The sequence below is a fragment of the Paroedura picta genome, chromosome 1, assembly GCF_049243985.1.
Source record: "Paroedura picta isolate Pp20150507F chromosome 1, Ppicta_v3.0, whole genome shotgun sequence".
Classification (NCBI taxonomy): domain Eukaryota; kingdom Metazoa; phylum Chordata; class Lepidosauria; order Squamata; family Gekkonidae; genus Paroedura; species Paroedura picta.
This window is the reverse complement of record NC_135369.1, coordinates 180,731,598-180,747,507: the sequence shown is the minus strand read 5'-3', so window position 1 is coordinate 180,747,507 and position 15,910 is coordinate 180,731,598. Positions and strand designations below refer to the sequence as shown.

Below are 15,910 nucleotides of genomic sequence, written 5' to 3'. Positions count from 1 at the left end.
AATCAAGATGTTTCAGGAATATTATTAAAATTAATATTTCACTTAATGAAAATATTTTTTCTTGGACAGATGACACTATTTGTGATCAGCTTCCTGATAAAATGTCTTGTGCTGTCCATTACAGCAGTGGTCTCCAACCCTTGGTTCTGAGACCGGTACCGGTTCGTAGATCAGTTGGTACCGGGCCGCAGTTCCTCCTCGTCCTCCTCCCCGGCTGCTGCCTCGGGGGCTGCCCTGCCACTCTGCCGCCAGCTCACCTTTGGTGCTCTCTGGCGGCCTGCATGGCTGGGGCGCCCCCTTGGCGCGGCACTGCACAGCTGCTGCTGGCAGCGCTCCCAGCGGGTGGTGGGAAGTCAGGGGCACCGGTGGAAAAGCAAGTGGAGCAGGGGCTCAGGCAGTGGCGGTGACGTCCATTGGCAAAAGACTACTCCCCGGGCCTCAGTAAAATTGTCAAACATTGACCAGTCCCCGGTGATAAAAAGGTTGGGGACCTCTGCATTACAGGATCACCTGACAATATAACACCATTTTTAAAAATGGTGTTATTCAAGCATCAGTTTTGGCCAGTTGAATATTTCCCTGGATGCTTGCATATCATACAGTACATTTCCAAGAATTTTAGCCACTGCACACTAACTGACAAAACAAGATTTCTCTCTGGACAGTTCAGATTAGCTACAATATTTATTGTGACTATTCAGCTCACAGTCCTAAACTGGATAACCCAGGCTAGCATGCTGTAGTCAGATCTTGGAAGCTAAGCAGGTTTGTCCCAATGCACATGTACCTGGAAAGCGTGGTGAAAGGCACGAGGAAAAGGAAACCCAATCGGAATGCATGGTAAAAGTGAAGGAAAACCTCAGTGCATAAAAGGTCTAGATAGTCATCTGACAGAACTGCGGATTTTGGCAGACTGTGAATGGGTGGGCAGGAAGGAATGTGTTGGTGTTGTCTCTTGTGGCCCTTCTTTGCATATCCAGGGACTTGCTAATTGCTTCTGTGGGATCATAGGTGAACTTCCTCCAGGCCAGGCTGGATTCTGGAGAGTTTTGGTGTGTGTGTGGAGGGGATCATTTGGGCATGAAATTGGGGTCACCGTCGGTAGGCAGGTACTTGTGAGTTTCTGCATTGTGAAGAGAGTTGGACTAGATAATCCTGGAGGTCCCTTTCAATTGTATGATTCTATGATTCTATGATTTGATCAATTCATCCAAATCATTTATGAATATGTTGAACAACTCAGGGCCCAGGACAGATCCCTGAGGCCCTCTACTCATTACTCCACTCCAAGAAGATGACAAACCATTTACAAGCATCCTTTGGGTGCAATCTGTCAACCATTTCTCGATCCATCTAACAGTAATAGGATCTATACCGGCAATAAGAATATCACGCAGAACCTTATCAAAAGCCTTACTGAAATCAAGGTAAACAATGTCCACAGCATTCCACTGTTATAGCAAAGTAGTAATTTTCTCAAAAAAAAAAAAGATAAAGTTAGTGTGACATGACTTGTTCTTGAGAAAGCCATGCTGACTCTTAGTAATTACAGCCATCCGCTCTAGCTGCTCAACGACCAGCTGTCTGATGATTTGTTCTAAAATTTTGCTCATCATAAACCTTATGCTGACGGGCTGGTAGTTACCTGGATCCTTCTTTTTCCCCTTCTTGAAGATGGGGACAACATTTCCCTGCCTCCAATCTTCTGGCATTTCAAGAAAGGGCATGAGTTCTTGCTCACCTAAACTCAGTGTATAACCTAGAGAACACTAGATGACACCAGTGGTACGCAATACTGTATTAACCTGAGCCATGTTCTGCAAAAACAAATGTTTTATACTGACTGATGTTCAGCACAGATCGGAATTTACTAAACAATGGCTGACACAGAATTTTTTTTTTTGCAGAGAACTCTTAATGTAAACAAGCCACATAAGGTACAAATGACCAGGGGCATATTATATAATACTGCATATTTCACAAGTCTTCTTAATTTTGTAGTACTTAAGACATAACTGTATTTGTTACAATTAGAACATAACTGTATTTGGGGCAATCCCTTCATCTCATTACTGTACTGGGTAGCATCTTCATTGGAAATACTGAATGTGCATAAATAGGGTTTTTTTTATTAGGATAAAGTTTTTAGATTACATACTGGAAATCTCATACTAACAGAAGGGGTGAATTGTAGGGGAAAATACTCTACCTGTCCAAACTTTGCTGCTAAATGCAGAGGTGTCCAATACTGATTGTCCACAACGTTGACCTTGGCACCATGATCCAGAATGAGAGAAGCAACGTCTTTGTACCCATTTGCACAAGCAATATGCAACTGTGATTAATTAAAATACAGAGAAAAATATATGACAACAATATCTAAAGCCAAGGATGAAAAGATATTTGTCAAGTGAAACATGCATACTCCTACTACATTGCTCATTAGAGGTCTCATTGTATTTGATTACACCAATTTACGCTATACAGTCTAGCCTCTCACTAGTCAGGCTGTAAATAAAGCAACATTAAATTTTTTTTAAAGGAAAACAAGAAGAAGAAGAAGAAGAAGAGTTGGTTTTTATATGCCGCTTTTCCCTACCCGAAGGAGGCTCAAAGCGGCTTACAGTCGCCTTCCCATTCCTCTCCCCACAACAGACACCCTGTGGGGTGGGTGAGGCTGAGAGAGCGCTGATATCACTGCTCGGTCAGAACAGTTTTCTCAGTGCCGTGGCGAGCCCAAAGTCACCCAGCTGGTTGCATGTGGGGGAGCGCAGAATCGAACCCGGCATGCCAGATTAGAAGTCCGCACTCCTAACCACTACACCAAACTGGCTCTCAGAGAAAATCTGGATGCATTTATTTATCTCTGAAATTTCTATCATGTTTCCCTAGCTTTGGGAATCTTATTGTCAACTGTGATTACAACAAAACATCTAATTTTGGTATTTGACTATCTGATATCAGAACACCTAATGCCATTAAGTTCAAACCTGGGTTATTGGGGGTAACTTTGTAATTACTGTAATTACTAGAAAAAAGTTTTCTTTTGAAATGGCATAATCCAGTTTACCCAAAGGCAGTCAATTGTCCTCACACCTCAAAATAATAAACAGGACTGGGAGATGCTGTGTTTTTTATATGGTAAGTTAGTACCATTGATTACGTAATCATCAGTATCAGCCCAAGAAAGCACATATGAAATGACCATAGTAAGCACAGTCCAATATGGCTTCAAATATGTTCAACCTGCTTTCTAAACAAAGCATTGTTGCCCCTGTAAACGTTAATGGCATGGAAGCAGACCAGAGATGTACTGTGGAAGGGAGGAGAGGGGCTGTAGCTCAGTGGCAGAGCATCTTCTTAGCATGCAGGTCTCAGGTTCAATCCTCAGCATCTCCATTTGAAAAGACTAGGTGGCAAGTGCTGTGAAAGCCTCATGTCTGAGACCTTGGAGAGTTACTGCCAAGTCTAAGTAGTTAATCTAACCTTGATAGTCTGATTCAGTATAAGGCAGTTTCATTTATGTGGCTGCTAGGGTCCTCACTAAGACACCTTGTAGGGCCCATATTCAGCCGGTGCTTCGTCATCTGCACTGGTTACCAGTCTGTTTCCGGGTCAAGTTCAAGGTATTGGTATTAACCATTCGTGGCCTGGGTCCCAACCTGTGGGACCGCTTGGCTGCTTATGCCCCCCACAGAGCTCTTCACTCTGCGGTATGAATCTACTGGTTGTCCCGGGCCCCTGGAACGTTCGCCTGGCCTTGACTCAGGCCAGGGCCTTTTCAGTCTTGGCCCCAACCTGGTGGAATGACCTCCTGAAGAGCTGAGGGCCCTGCAAGATGGAGCTCTTCTGCCAGGTGTTGAGGCCAGGACAGTCCCAGTATTCCAACTAAGGAACCACGCCAAGGCCTATCAGAACTGCTCCCACTCTCTCCGGAAGAGAACTGAGCCTCCGGCTGAACAAGGTGGGATAGCATTGGGTAGAAAGGATGTTACCACTGCTGCATTGCGGTTGTTGTTGTAATTTGGGGGGATTTTATTGGGGTTTTATTATATTTTGATGTTATATAATAATAAATGTACGTGTTTATGCAACTTGTGACTTATGTGGTCCCAGCAGTTTCTTGATCTTATAGTAAGGGTAAAGGTAAAGGTATCCCCTGTGCAAGCACGGGGTCATGTCTGACCCTTGGGGTGACGCCCTCTAGCGTTTTCATGGCAGACTCAATACGGGGTGGTTTGACAGTGCCTTCCCCAGTCATTACTGTTTACCCCCCAGCAAGCTGGGTACTCATTTTACCAACCTCAGAAGGATGGAAGGCTGAGTCAACCTTGAGCCGGCTGCTGGGATTGAACTCCCAGCCTCTTGGGCAGAGCTTTCGGACTGCATGTCTGCTGCCTTACCACCCTGCGCCATAAGAGGCCCTATAGACGTCCCTATAAATCTTTCTGCTTGCCACCACCACATCTTAGTTGTTTAATGCTCGTTGTGGCTCTCCATCTCAAAATACAGACTTAGTGTCTGTGTTTCCAAATGTTTCAATACAGCAACATAAAGTCTACCATGCTGGAGCACCTAAGGACAACATTTTCATCTTCGCTTACCAATGTGACTCCTTCGTCATTCTTCTGATTCACAGTTCCTCCACTTGATAAGAGTTGTCTGACATCTGCAAGCATTGCTGTGGATTTCTGAGTTTTCATCTGACACAGAGAATTTAGTTCCACACCTATGGAAAATGTTTAAAAAGAGATTATTATTATTTTTTACAAAACAGGATCACTCTCGCAGTAAGCTGGCTGGCTGCTGTGTGGATAATGAATGCCATCAAAACTGAGTCCTACACAGTCATGGCAGAGGACTCAAAATATTTAGGGTTCAGGTCAGGTATACTTAGAGGAGACTTTGGCACTTGATCCATTCCAGTCTGGCTTTTGTCCTGGCCATGGAGTGGAGACGGTGGAGACGGTGTTGGTTGCCTTTATGGATAGGGGCAGTTCAGTTGGATCTGTTGGCAGCGTTTGACATTGTTGACCACGAGTTGTTAGCCCACTGCCTCACCGGGGCTGGAGTTCCTGGGACAGGCTTTCAATGGCTGACCTCTTTCTTCCAGAACCATAGCCAGAGGGTGGCAGTGGAGGAGAATCAGTTGCACTGTTACCAACTTTAGTGTGGATTTCTGCAAGGGGCGGTACTCTCTCCCATGCTGTTTACTATCTATATGTACCCTCTGGCCAAGAACTGTGGACTGTGTTGTCATCAGCATGCCGATGATGCCCAGCTCTATCTCCTAGTGGACTGCTGCTCCAACTCTCTCCTGGAAACATTTGCCAAATGTTTGGAAGCAGTGACGGCTCAAGCAGAGCTCAAGCAGAGCTACCAGAAACACAACCCTTTCAAGACAGAGGTCCTGTGGTTGGTTAGGAAAGGGCCAGATCAGGAAGCACGTCTTCTCTGCCTGGAAGGGGTACAGCTGGAGATCTTCCTCTTGGCCAGGAATGTAGGAGTGACCTTCGGTGCCTCCATGTCTGTGGGGAACATCATGGAAAGTCCATATCCAGCCGGTTCTGCAGCAGCTGCATTGGTTGCCAATTGAATTCCGAATTATGTTCAAGGTTTTGTTTTTGACCTTTAAGGCCATTTGTAGTCAGGGCCCAGCATATCTGAGGGAATGTATAACTCATTTGTGCCCCTTGCAGAGCTCTTCACTCTGCGAATCTGAATAAGTTAGTGATCCCTGGCCCATGGGAAACGTGCCTTGTCTCAACCAGGCCTCTAACTGGAGGGATGAGCTTCTGGAAGTGTTTAGGGCCATGTCAGAGCTATCACAGTTCCATAGGGCCTGCAAGACAGGAGTTTGATGAGGCCAGGGCAAGGAAGATTCTCTGGGTACCTCCACGAAACACCCTCCCTGAGGCATTGGGTTGAAGGGTCCATCAAGCCTGTTGGGAGGGGGGGGGACTATGTGTTTGTGGGTATTTTATGGGAATGTGGAGGGTTTTTTATTGTTTACTGTTGTAAACTGCTGCAAGCTGGCTGGACCGACAGTAGCGGTCAATAAATATAATAAATAATGCCACAGGAAGGCAACAAAATAAGACTTTTAAAATTCTCCAGAAGGAGGGGGACTTTAAAAACCAGCCTGAAGACAAAGGAAAACAAAGGGGAAAGGAAAGATATCAGCCGGATCAACCCAAGAGTTTAGAAAAACCTGGAAAGGAATATTCTAAGAGGTTGGGTAGGCCTTTCACGTAATTCATGTCTCATGCCAGCCAGTTCCTTCTGGGCCTCAAAACATGGGAGCTATGCCAATGAACATGGCAATGAACAAGGATCATCTGCAGTACTCAATATCTTGGATGCAGGAAAAAATAAGCTTTAAAAAATGAGAGGAAAAGATTTCCATGGAATTTTCCAATAGGAACAGGTTTTGAAACAGTGGGTAATGCAGAATTGGCAGTTGGGAGAGAGCTGATGACCGTTGAAACTGACAGTTTGAAAAATGGTAGCTAACTGCTCAGGCTTTCTGAGGGAAAGATTCCAGACTGAGCCACAGACAAAAAAGGCAGTAGATTGAAGCGAGGAATTGAAAATTAAACAGAGAAGGAGAGAAGAGAGATTAAAAGGGGGGGAAGACTAAAGATGAAAACATTCCACGTGACAGGAAAGCAGACAGAAAATCATAGATACAGTATTTGCTGGCGTATAAGACTACTTTTCCCCCCTGAAAAACATGCCTCCAAGTGGGGGGGTCGTCCTCTACGCCGGGTGCACTTCAGTTGGGATAGACATAGCTGCCCATAGTGGCCCATAGTACTGTAATGTAATGTAACAAACTCTATATTTTGAGTGGAAATGTTGGGGGGTCATCTTATACACCCAGTCGTCTTATACGCTGGCAAATACGGTAATATACCCAGTCCAGAGAGCGACCATTGGCTAAGGTGACCAGATTTTAAGATTGCTAAAGAGGGACAACATGGGGGGTTGCCAACCTCCAGATATAGCCTGGAGTTTTGGAATCACCACTCAAGCCTGCACAGCTTGGAGACACCGGGGGTGCCAACCTCCAGGCGAGGCTTGGAGTTCTGGAATCACCACTCAAGACTTCTAACTGCTTTTAATTGACTCTTTTTTTTTTTTTTTTGCAATTTAGCACTATAAAAACTATTTTAAACATTTTATTAGAAACAATTGCTCTGGTCCAGGAGCTTCAGTGCTTTCTAAAGATACAACATTATTCCGTCCACATTTTAAAAAAATCTGAACTGGTGTTCTTCTCTATCAAACACTGAAGGGTGAACAATTGCAGATTCCTGTTGTGTGTTCTATTAACACAGTTACATTCTGCTAGTTAACCACTTGCATTCATAACTACAGCTTATATTAATCTGTTACAAATTCTTCCCAATGGAACCTTGATAGCAATAGTATGAGATGAATTAGACACGCCCCCCATCATGATTCCAACAAAAAGGAAAAAGCTATTTATCACCAGCATACTGTTGGGCATTTTATCAATCTATTTATTTATCAGAGTAATGTTTCCCTTTCCATTTTTATTCCCAAACACCAATCTTTCATGTAGATTTTAAACATTAGAACAGTAAGAAACAAAAGATGCTACATATGCTCTCCCAGTTCCTATGTGTGCTAATACCATGTAATGGATTCATTGACATGTGCATAACTTGATTTCTCATCTGTTGATCACTGGCATATGAAAGCGAGAACTGAGTTCACTGAAAATTATAGTGAGTGAGATGGAGTGATGCATACTTATGATCTACAGGAGGGGCCACAGTTAAGTGATAGAACATTTGTTTTGCATGCAGTAGGTTCAGTTCCCAATTTAAAAGATTAGGAAGATCTCTATCAGAAACCCAAAAGAGCCATTGCCTATCTCAAAATATAAAATCTACTTACTTTTTGGAAAAAACAATCTGGTCATGCTACATCAACAACCCCCAGGGTTTCATGAAACCCTGGTTGAGAAAGCCAAGTCTAGGAATTGTCTCCTAATCTCTCAGGGCTTCAATGAGGACAAAATGATAAGGAAAGAACAATGTATGTTGCCCTGAGTTTCCTAAATTAATGGACAGTTTTTTAAAATGTTCATGATGACTACGAATGCACAATTAGAAATTCTGGGAAGGAAAAATTGTTGGCTGTGAGACGCTTGAGAGAAGATACTCTCAAAAGATTGGCCTTGTAGAATGTGAGATTTTTTCTATTAAATCCACAGTTAGTAAGTATGTTGTATAGTTATTAAGTTAAATCATAACCAGCATGTATTCTGGCCTGGGCTGACTAAAGTTATCAAAGTTCACCCAGAAGGTCAGGATATGTCATTAGGGACAAGTGGAGACAGCACATCCTCTATAAACTCCCTTGGAATCCAGTAGCAGTAATACAAAGAAGCCCGTTAGTTTCTAGGGAGGCTAATCACTGTTTCTTCATATTGTAATTGTTACCATCTGAAAGTAAATGATGTGTCCATTCAAGGACAATTCCCATGCAAATGGTTTGGAAATGATGTTCTGATGCCCACCCCTGACACCAGAGTGACAGAATCCAGAGAATGAACTTGGTATCTGACCAACGCAATGCCATCCTAGCTAAGGTAAAGGTAAAGGTATCCCCTGTGCAAGCACCGAGTCATGTCTGACCCTTGGGGTGACGCCCTCTAGCGTTTTCATGGCAGACTCAATACAGGGTGGTTTGCCAGTGCCTTCAATACCGTTTACCCCCCAGCAAGCTGGGTGCTCATTTTACCGACCTCGCAAGGATGGAAGGCTGAGTCAACCTTGAGCCGGCTGCTGGAACTGAACTCCCAGACTCATGGGCAGAGCTTTCAGACTGTATGTCTGCTGCCTTACCACTCTGTGCCACAAGAGGCTCACCATCCTAGCTACTTAGCATCTATATGTGTACCAATGAACGATGGATAATCTTCCACTCTTCTGCCAGGCGTATGGTTGAGGCTAGGCTGAGGTTCTGGAGTTATCATCAGTGGATCCCCCAGAACTAGAAATAGAACAAGACCCTCGCTCCTAAGGAAAGAGCTCTGACTGCTGCTGGGCAAGGGAGGAGAGATAGGGAATCAACTCCATAGAACAGCCATCTGTTAATGTTTTGGGGATTTTGTGGGTTGGGTAGTTTTATTTTATTATTTTATTGTAAACCACCGCGAGTCTTTGAAAGCAGTGGTATACAAGTCAAAATATTAATTAATTAATTAAAGTCTGTGAATGCAAATTATTAAACCTTCATCTCCAGCCCCGGGATGGCAGAGATCACAAATTTCAGCCATTTTTTGTTGTGCTTTTCTGATCTCCCTATTTTGTGCAAAATAAACTGGTTTTTTGCTTCATCTCTAAATTTCTTAACTGACTCACTTTGGCTTATCTGGACTTTTGCTATTTTGGATTTGACTCATTTGGACGAAGACTTTAGGCTTATTACTGGCCACACTTAAGCAGCAGAAAGCAAACTCCTCACAAATGGGGTGGGTGGTGAGTGGGATATGTATTGAATGAAAGTACATTCGCATATTACCCCTCCAAAGGAAGCAACGTAGAAAGCAAATCTGCGTACAGGAAAACCAGCCACAAGACTCCAACATTACATTCAATTAATGTTTAATTACCAGACACCAATATTGGTCCAATAAAGAGCCGAGTCTTGCTTTCGGTATCTGGAGTTAGTTTAAATAGAGTACTTATGACATTTACCAAACATGGTCAGGAAGGAGGACTATGCATGCACCAATTTTAACAAAACAGAAGTCGTGAATTTTCATAAAAGATTAATGAAATTCAATTGGAGAATGAATGGCCATGACATCGAGCAAGTTAAAAGCTATAAGTCTTTAGAGGTGACTTTTACTTGCAATGGAAGGTCTGTTAACCACATACAAACTGCAGCCTTTTTCACCGAAAGAAGTGCCTTTGCCATCTTGGGCTATTTCAAGAGGGAAGGCTCCTGATTTGTGCCCGCTGCATTAAAACTTTATACTAGCCCAAATGCGTTATGGAACGCCATTCATCCAATTTGGCAATTTGAGAGCATTAGGACTTGTTCAATCCAAATTCTTAGATTCATTATTCTTGCTACCCCAAGAGGGATCCATAACGTAATCCTGAGACAGGAGGCTGGCTTGCTAATGATAGGCCCTGTATTGGGTAAAAATTTATTTTAAACCTACTGGTTTAATTCCTGCCTTGTTGGCATCTGTTCCACACCCTCAAAGGTCCCTCAACGGTCTGGATAAATTAAGAGCAATTGGGCTAGATCCCTTATCACTTTTTAACAATTCATTTATTGTTATTTCTAATCTATGCCATAATGTTTTAATCCTTAGATGTATTGTGATATTTCACTCGTTTGTTGGGATTTGCTGATCCAAGGACTGTAAATAAATTGAGATCGTGTGAAAATAAATGGAGGAAAGGGGGCCTCATGGATGTTTCTAAAATAGATTACAAAGTAAAATCACAGTAGAAATATAGACAGATGGACGCCTGAATGGGAAAAACATGTTCTAAAAAAGATGGGAGGGGCTGAGCTCTTTTAGGGAAAGTTGTTTTCATAACTGCAAAGGCAGAAAAAGAGAAGAAAGGCAGAGGGGAACATCAAATGTGCACAGAAGTCTCTATTAACAGTCCAAGGGGAGGCAGGTTTGGAGAGAACATAAAAAGTTGGGAACATAAAAAGTTGGGAGACTGAGGACTTTGCTCGTAAAGCATACCGAGGGCAAAAATGAAACAGTGTGACGCTACCGATAGAGAATCTGTCATACAAAATTCCTGTATAGTTGAGGGTAACTAAGGAAGCACAAGTGGCATCTATCCAGAATTTAAAAAAAAATAGAAGGAAAGTGGCAAAAGACAAGAAGAATCAGTATCCAAGACATTTGCATGCAACAGACTTTAATCGAGTCGTGGCGGGATATTAATTGAAACATATCTGTACCCCTTAGTGGCTCTTATATAATTGAGAAGAGGCACTATGGGTGGAGTCGTGTCCAGGCCCTGTCTGGGTGTCTGGACACTGCTTCCACTCTATGGGCCAATCCGGGCATAGCCAACTTTTCTGGCCACACCCAGATTAGGCCAGCCCCTGGAGCACCCACCCCCAAAACCCAGGCCACAAAGTGTGCGTGCGGCAAGGCAGCAAGGCGGTGCTGGTGGTGCCACGGGCTCCAAGGCAGCGTCGAACCCTGTCTGGAGGCGATAAAGGCTGTGAGGTGCCACCGGAGGCTGTTAGGCAGCGGCAAGGTGGTGGCAGAGGCTGTGAGGTGGTGGCGGAGAATGTGAGGCAGCAGCCATGGGGGCAGCTGCACCAAGGATGGCCAGCCCCAAGCAGGAGAAGGAGAAGGAGAAGGAGGAGGAGAAGGAGAAGGAGAAGGAGAAGGAAAAGGAGGAGGAGGAGGAGGAGGAGGAGGAGGAGGAGGAGGAGGAGGAGGAGGAGGAGGAGGAGGAGGAGAAGGAGAAGGAGAAGGAGAAGGAGGAGGAGGAGGAGAAGGAGAAGGAGAAGGAGAAGAAGGAGAAGGAGAAGGAGAAGGAGAAGGAGGTGGAGGAGGAGGAGGAGGAGAAGGAGAAGAATTGGTTCTTATATGTTGCTTTTCTCTACCTGAAGGAGGCTCAAAGCGGCTTACAATCTTCTTCCCTTTCCTCTCCACACAACAGATATCCTGTGAGGGAGGTGAGGCTGAGAGAGCCCTGATATTCCTACTCAGTCAGAACAGCTTTAGCAGTGCCGTGGCAGGCCCAAGATTACCCAGCTGGCTGCATGTGGGGGAGAGCAGAATCGAACCCAGCTTGCCAGATTAGATATTCATACTCCTAACCACTACCCCAAACTGGCCGTGTGCTTGCCCCACCACCTTCCTTGTGGAGGATGAGAGAGGGGAAGGGAGGCTGCTCCATGTCTTGCCAGAGCTGGCTCTCCCTGCTCCCACTGCCTTCTCCCCACCCACCCATTGCCCCGCTACCACCCACTGCATTTAACCTGCAGCGGGCTTTCATACTAGTATATATATAAATAATGGAATAAAAAATGAACAAAATTGACGGGGAACGAGGTACATCACAAAAGCTCCACACCTACCATTTTCTTCCAGGTATGCCAGGAGGATACAACTGGATTCAGTCCCTTCCATTGCGTAGTCAAGGGCGATGTTGCCATTCACGTCCTGCAGCAGCACATTAGCTCCGGCCTACAAGCGAGAAATGCATTGTTGTGTCTGGCACTGTCTTGAGCTAAGAGTACTTCACAACTGATGCAACAATAACAGGTAAACACACAGAATAATAGAATCATAGAATCATAGAGTTGGAATGTACCTCCTGGGTCAGGTCGTCCAACCCCCTGCGCTATGCAGGACACTCACATCCAAATCACTCATCTACTGTAACCTGCCACCCCCTTGAGCCTTCACAGAATCAGCCTCTCCATCAGATGGCTATCCAGCCTCTGTTTAAAAATTTCCAAAGATGGGAACCCACCATCTCCCGAGGAAGCCTGTTCCACTGAGAAACCGCTCTAACTGTCAGGAACTTCTTCCGGATGTTTAGACGGAATTTCTTTTGAATTAATTTCATCACGGAGAATGCAGCATTTCCTATGCGTAATTTGATTGTGCGTCATGCTTTATTCACACACTGGAGGAGAACCAGCCTAGAACTAGCATTAGGGAAGCCAGCCTCCAGGTGGGACCTGGAATTACAGCTTGCCTGCAGGCAACAGAGATCAGTTCTCCTGGAGAAAATGACCACTTAGAATGTTTGTTTGTTAAATCATGTTTTCTGGTGGCACTTGTCTTTTGGCTAGGCACAGAGTTTCTGCCGTCCTGCTCTTTGAGGGGCATGCAGGCACAGGAAGACTTTACATTCATAGATGGAACATCTTGTTCACTCCTCCAGGGCCTCGTTTATCACCTTCCTGCACCCTGTTAAGCATTTCAAAAACCACCTGCCGCTGATCTGCAAGCTCGCTTTTTTGCAGTTGGCTTTTTCTCACCCCCCTCCTGTCACTGCCGATCCATCTTTCTGACAGCCCTTGGTGACAAGCGGTCCTGACGTGTTTGAAAAATTGGATCGTTTCTGTGCATTCTTCCCTTAATTAAGGGCTCATTAGAGCTTCTCCTTTGTGGAATCAGGGCAATCATCGGCTCCTACCTTATCCCGCAATTAGACGTTTCTCCGCAGAGCTTTTAAAGCTCTCGAGCCGAGATGGAACAATACAGAGCAGATTGATTCATACGGTGGGCTCTTGACGTGGAGCTCGGCTTTAAAAACACCACAATTCTATTCCTGGCAGCAAAGGTGATGAACAGAACTTGAGGAATTTGATTTGATTCCTATTTGATTCGAAGTGTTAGATTGATCCTAAAGATCAACATGCAAAAAACACAGCGCACCAAGGGTTCGGCAGAAGAGCCAGTTTGGTGTAGTGGTTAGGAGTGCGGACTTCTAATCTGGCGAGCCGGGTTCGATTCTGCACTCCCCCACATGCAGCCAGCTGGGTGACCTTGGGCTCCCCACAGCACTGAGAAAGCTGTTCTGACCGAGCAGTGATATCAGGGCTCTCTCAGCCTCACCCACCTCACAGGGTGTCTGTTGTGGGGAGAGGAATGGGAAGGCGATTATAAGCCGCTTTGAGCCTCCTTCGGGTAGGGAAAAGCGGCATATAAGAACCAACTCTTCTTCTTCTTCTTCTTCTTCTTCTTCTTCTTCTTCAGGTTCTGTAGAGCTTTGGGTATTTTTCTGCTTGTCTCTTCAGTTAGGTACAACAATCCTCCTTCCATCAAGTCATGTTTACAGGTGCCATGCAAATGAGATGCCACTGTTAGGACCATATAGCTCTGGTATTGTGGCATATTCAAAAGTAAGATTGTTAAAATGCAGGAGACTGCCTTTACCTGGCTAGCTCAAACAAACCTGATCCCATCAGATCTTGGAAGCTAAGCGGGGCCAACCCTGGCTTAGATAGTAGACAGGCTTTAGATAGGAGGCCTCCAAGGATTTGGGCAGTAGTTCCTCCAAGAAACACTAGGGGTCATGAGATGGAGGCAGGCAATGGCAAACCACTGCCAAACATCCCTGGCTAATATTCGGATGAGAGACTTCCAAGGATTTGGGTGGCAGTTACCCCAAGGAACACTCAGGGTTGCGATGCAGAGGCAGGCAATGCAAACCACCTCTGAATGTCCCTGGGCAGTATTTGGATGGGAGATCTCCAAGGAGATGGGGGGCAGTTCCTCCATGGAACACTAGGGGTCATGATGCAGAGGAAGGCAATGGCAGGCCTCCTCTGAACGTCATTTGCCCAGCTGCCAGACAACCCCCAGATGTCCTTGCTACACCACACACACCCCAAACAATAAATTAAAAAGTAATAAAGTAGAAGAGCTCCCACAATTCTGCAGGGCCTGCAAAAGTGAGCTCCTCCAGCATGCATTCGCTTGAGGCCAACGGACTCAGAACACCTGCTGGACCCCTCCACAGATGCCCCTTCCATGACTGAACAATTTGATCTCCCCAGGGATGTGTCAGTGTTGCTGTTCATGTTATGTTATTATTGATACCTCATAGATTATTATAATATTCTATGTAATTTGTAAGAGCCTCTTGTGGCGCAGAGTGGTAAGGCAGCCAACATGCAGTCTGAAAGCTCTGCCCATGAGGCTGGGAGTTCGATCCCAGCAGCTGGCTCAAGGTTGACTCAGCCTTCCATCCTTCCGTGGTCGGTAAAATGAGTACCCAGCTTGCTTGGGGGTAAACGGTAATGACCGGGGAAGGCACTGGCAAACCACCCTGTATTGAGTCTGCCATGAAAACGCTAGAGGGCATCACCCCAAGGGTCAGACATGACCCGGGGCTTGCACAGGGGATACCTTTACCTTTATGTAATTTGTGTAATGTTCCATGTAAGCTGTCCGGAGCCGTAAGAAAGGGTGGTATAAAATAAATCCAGATAAATAAATAAATGATGCATCTTAACATATCCGATGAAAGAATTATGCCAAAGCGGGTTAACAGATTTGTTTGCTATGATGTCCCAGGGAGGCATCCTATTTTCAGATCCGCAGTGGGGCTCCTACAATGACAGAAATGACTGTGGCGTGTCTCTGATAGAGGACATCCATTTAATGCAGCTGTCATGGTCGGGAAGAAGTGATTTGTGTGTCTGGCCAGGACACGGTAGCTGTTTCCAATATGGAATTTCCTTTTTATGAGTGATAACAAGCACTGATATAGAATAAGCAAGTTCTTAAAAGTCTTTCCTGTATGACCTCGTCAATGTCCCCAGTCTTCTCAAGGACAACAAAATGACCTTCAGAGTATAGCTAGGATTGGAGGGGAATGGGGGTAGGGTTGCCAACTCCTGGAAGTGTTACCTGGTCCCTCCTGGCAGCTGGTGGGGAATTAGCTTCTACCATAGAGGTTTGCCCAAAAGCCAGAGCATTGTCCTGACATCCCCAACATGCTTGTGTCACTTCCAGGTCACATTGAAACCATGTAGGTACATTGCTAAAATGTTGGGTTCACCTCCCTTTTTTTTTGCTATGTCCCCTCCACCAGCCAGCCAATCAGCAACAGGGACGTGCGGCCTGGGAGTGTGGGAGCCCCGCCCCCACTGGGGGGCCTGGCACCCCTAGCTCCTGGTTTGGAAATTCCTAGAGATTTGAGAGTGGAGTCTGGGGAAGGCAGAGTTTGGGGATGATGACACCTCAGGGGCCGTATAAAGCCACAGAATCTATTCTCCAAAGCAGCCGTTTTCTCCAGGAGAACTGATCTCTGTAGTCTGGATATCAGCTGTAATTCCGGGAGACCTCCAGGCCCCCTTGGAGGTCGGCAAACGTACGTGAGGGATGAACCCCTTCAACAGTGACTTCCAAAGGCTG

The 15,910-nt window shown here is 45.2% G+C and overlaps 1 protein-coding gene across 3 annotated transcripts in view; it reads right to left on the bottom strand.

The window, feature by feature from the left end:
- The window catches only part of MYO16 (myosin XVI), a 167,649-nt gene that overhangs the window by 73,508 nt on the left and 78,231 nt on the right, over window positions 1-15,910 (bottom strand). For all 3 annotated transcript variants that reach the window (XM_077314411.1, XM_077314418.1, XM_077314403.1), the window contains exons 5-7: window positions 12,112-12,220; window positions 4,605-4,729; window positions 2,210-2,335 (exon numbers count right to left, since the gene is read on the bottom strand). In XM_077314411.1, the coding sequence (XP_077170526.1) occupies window positions 2,210-2,335; window positions 4,605-4,729; window positions 12,112-12,220 (360 nt within the window). The remainder of the gene's footprint in view (window positions 1-2,209; window positions 2,336-4,604; window positions 4,730-12,111; window positions 12,221-15,910) is intronic.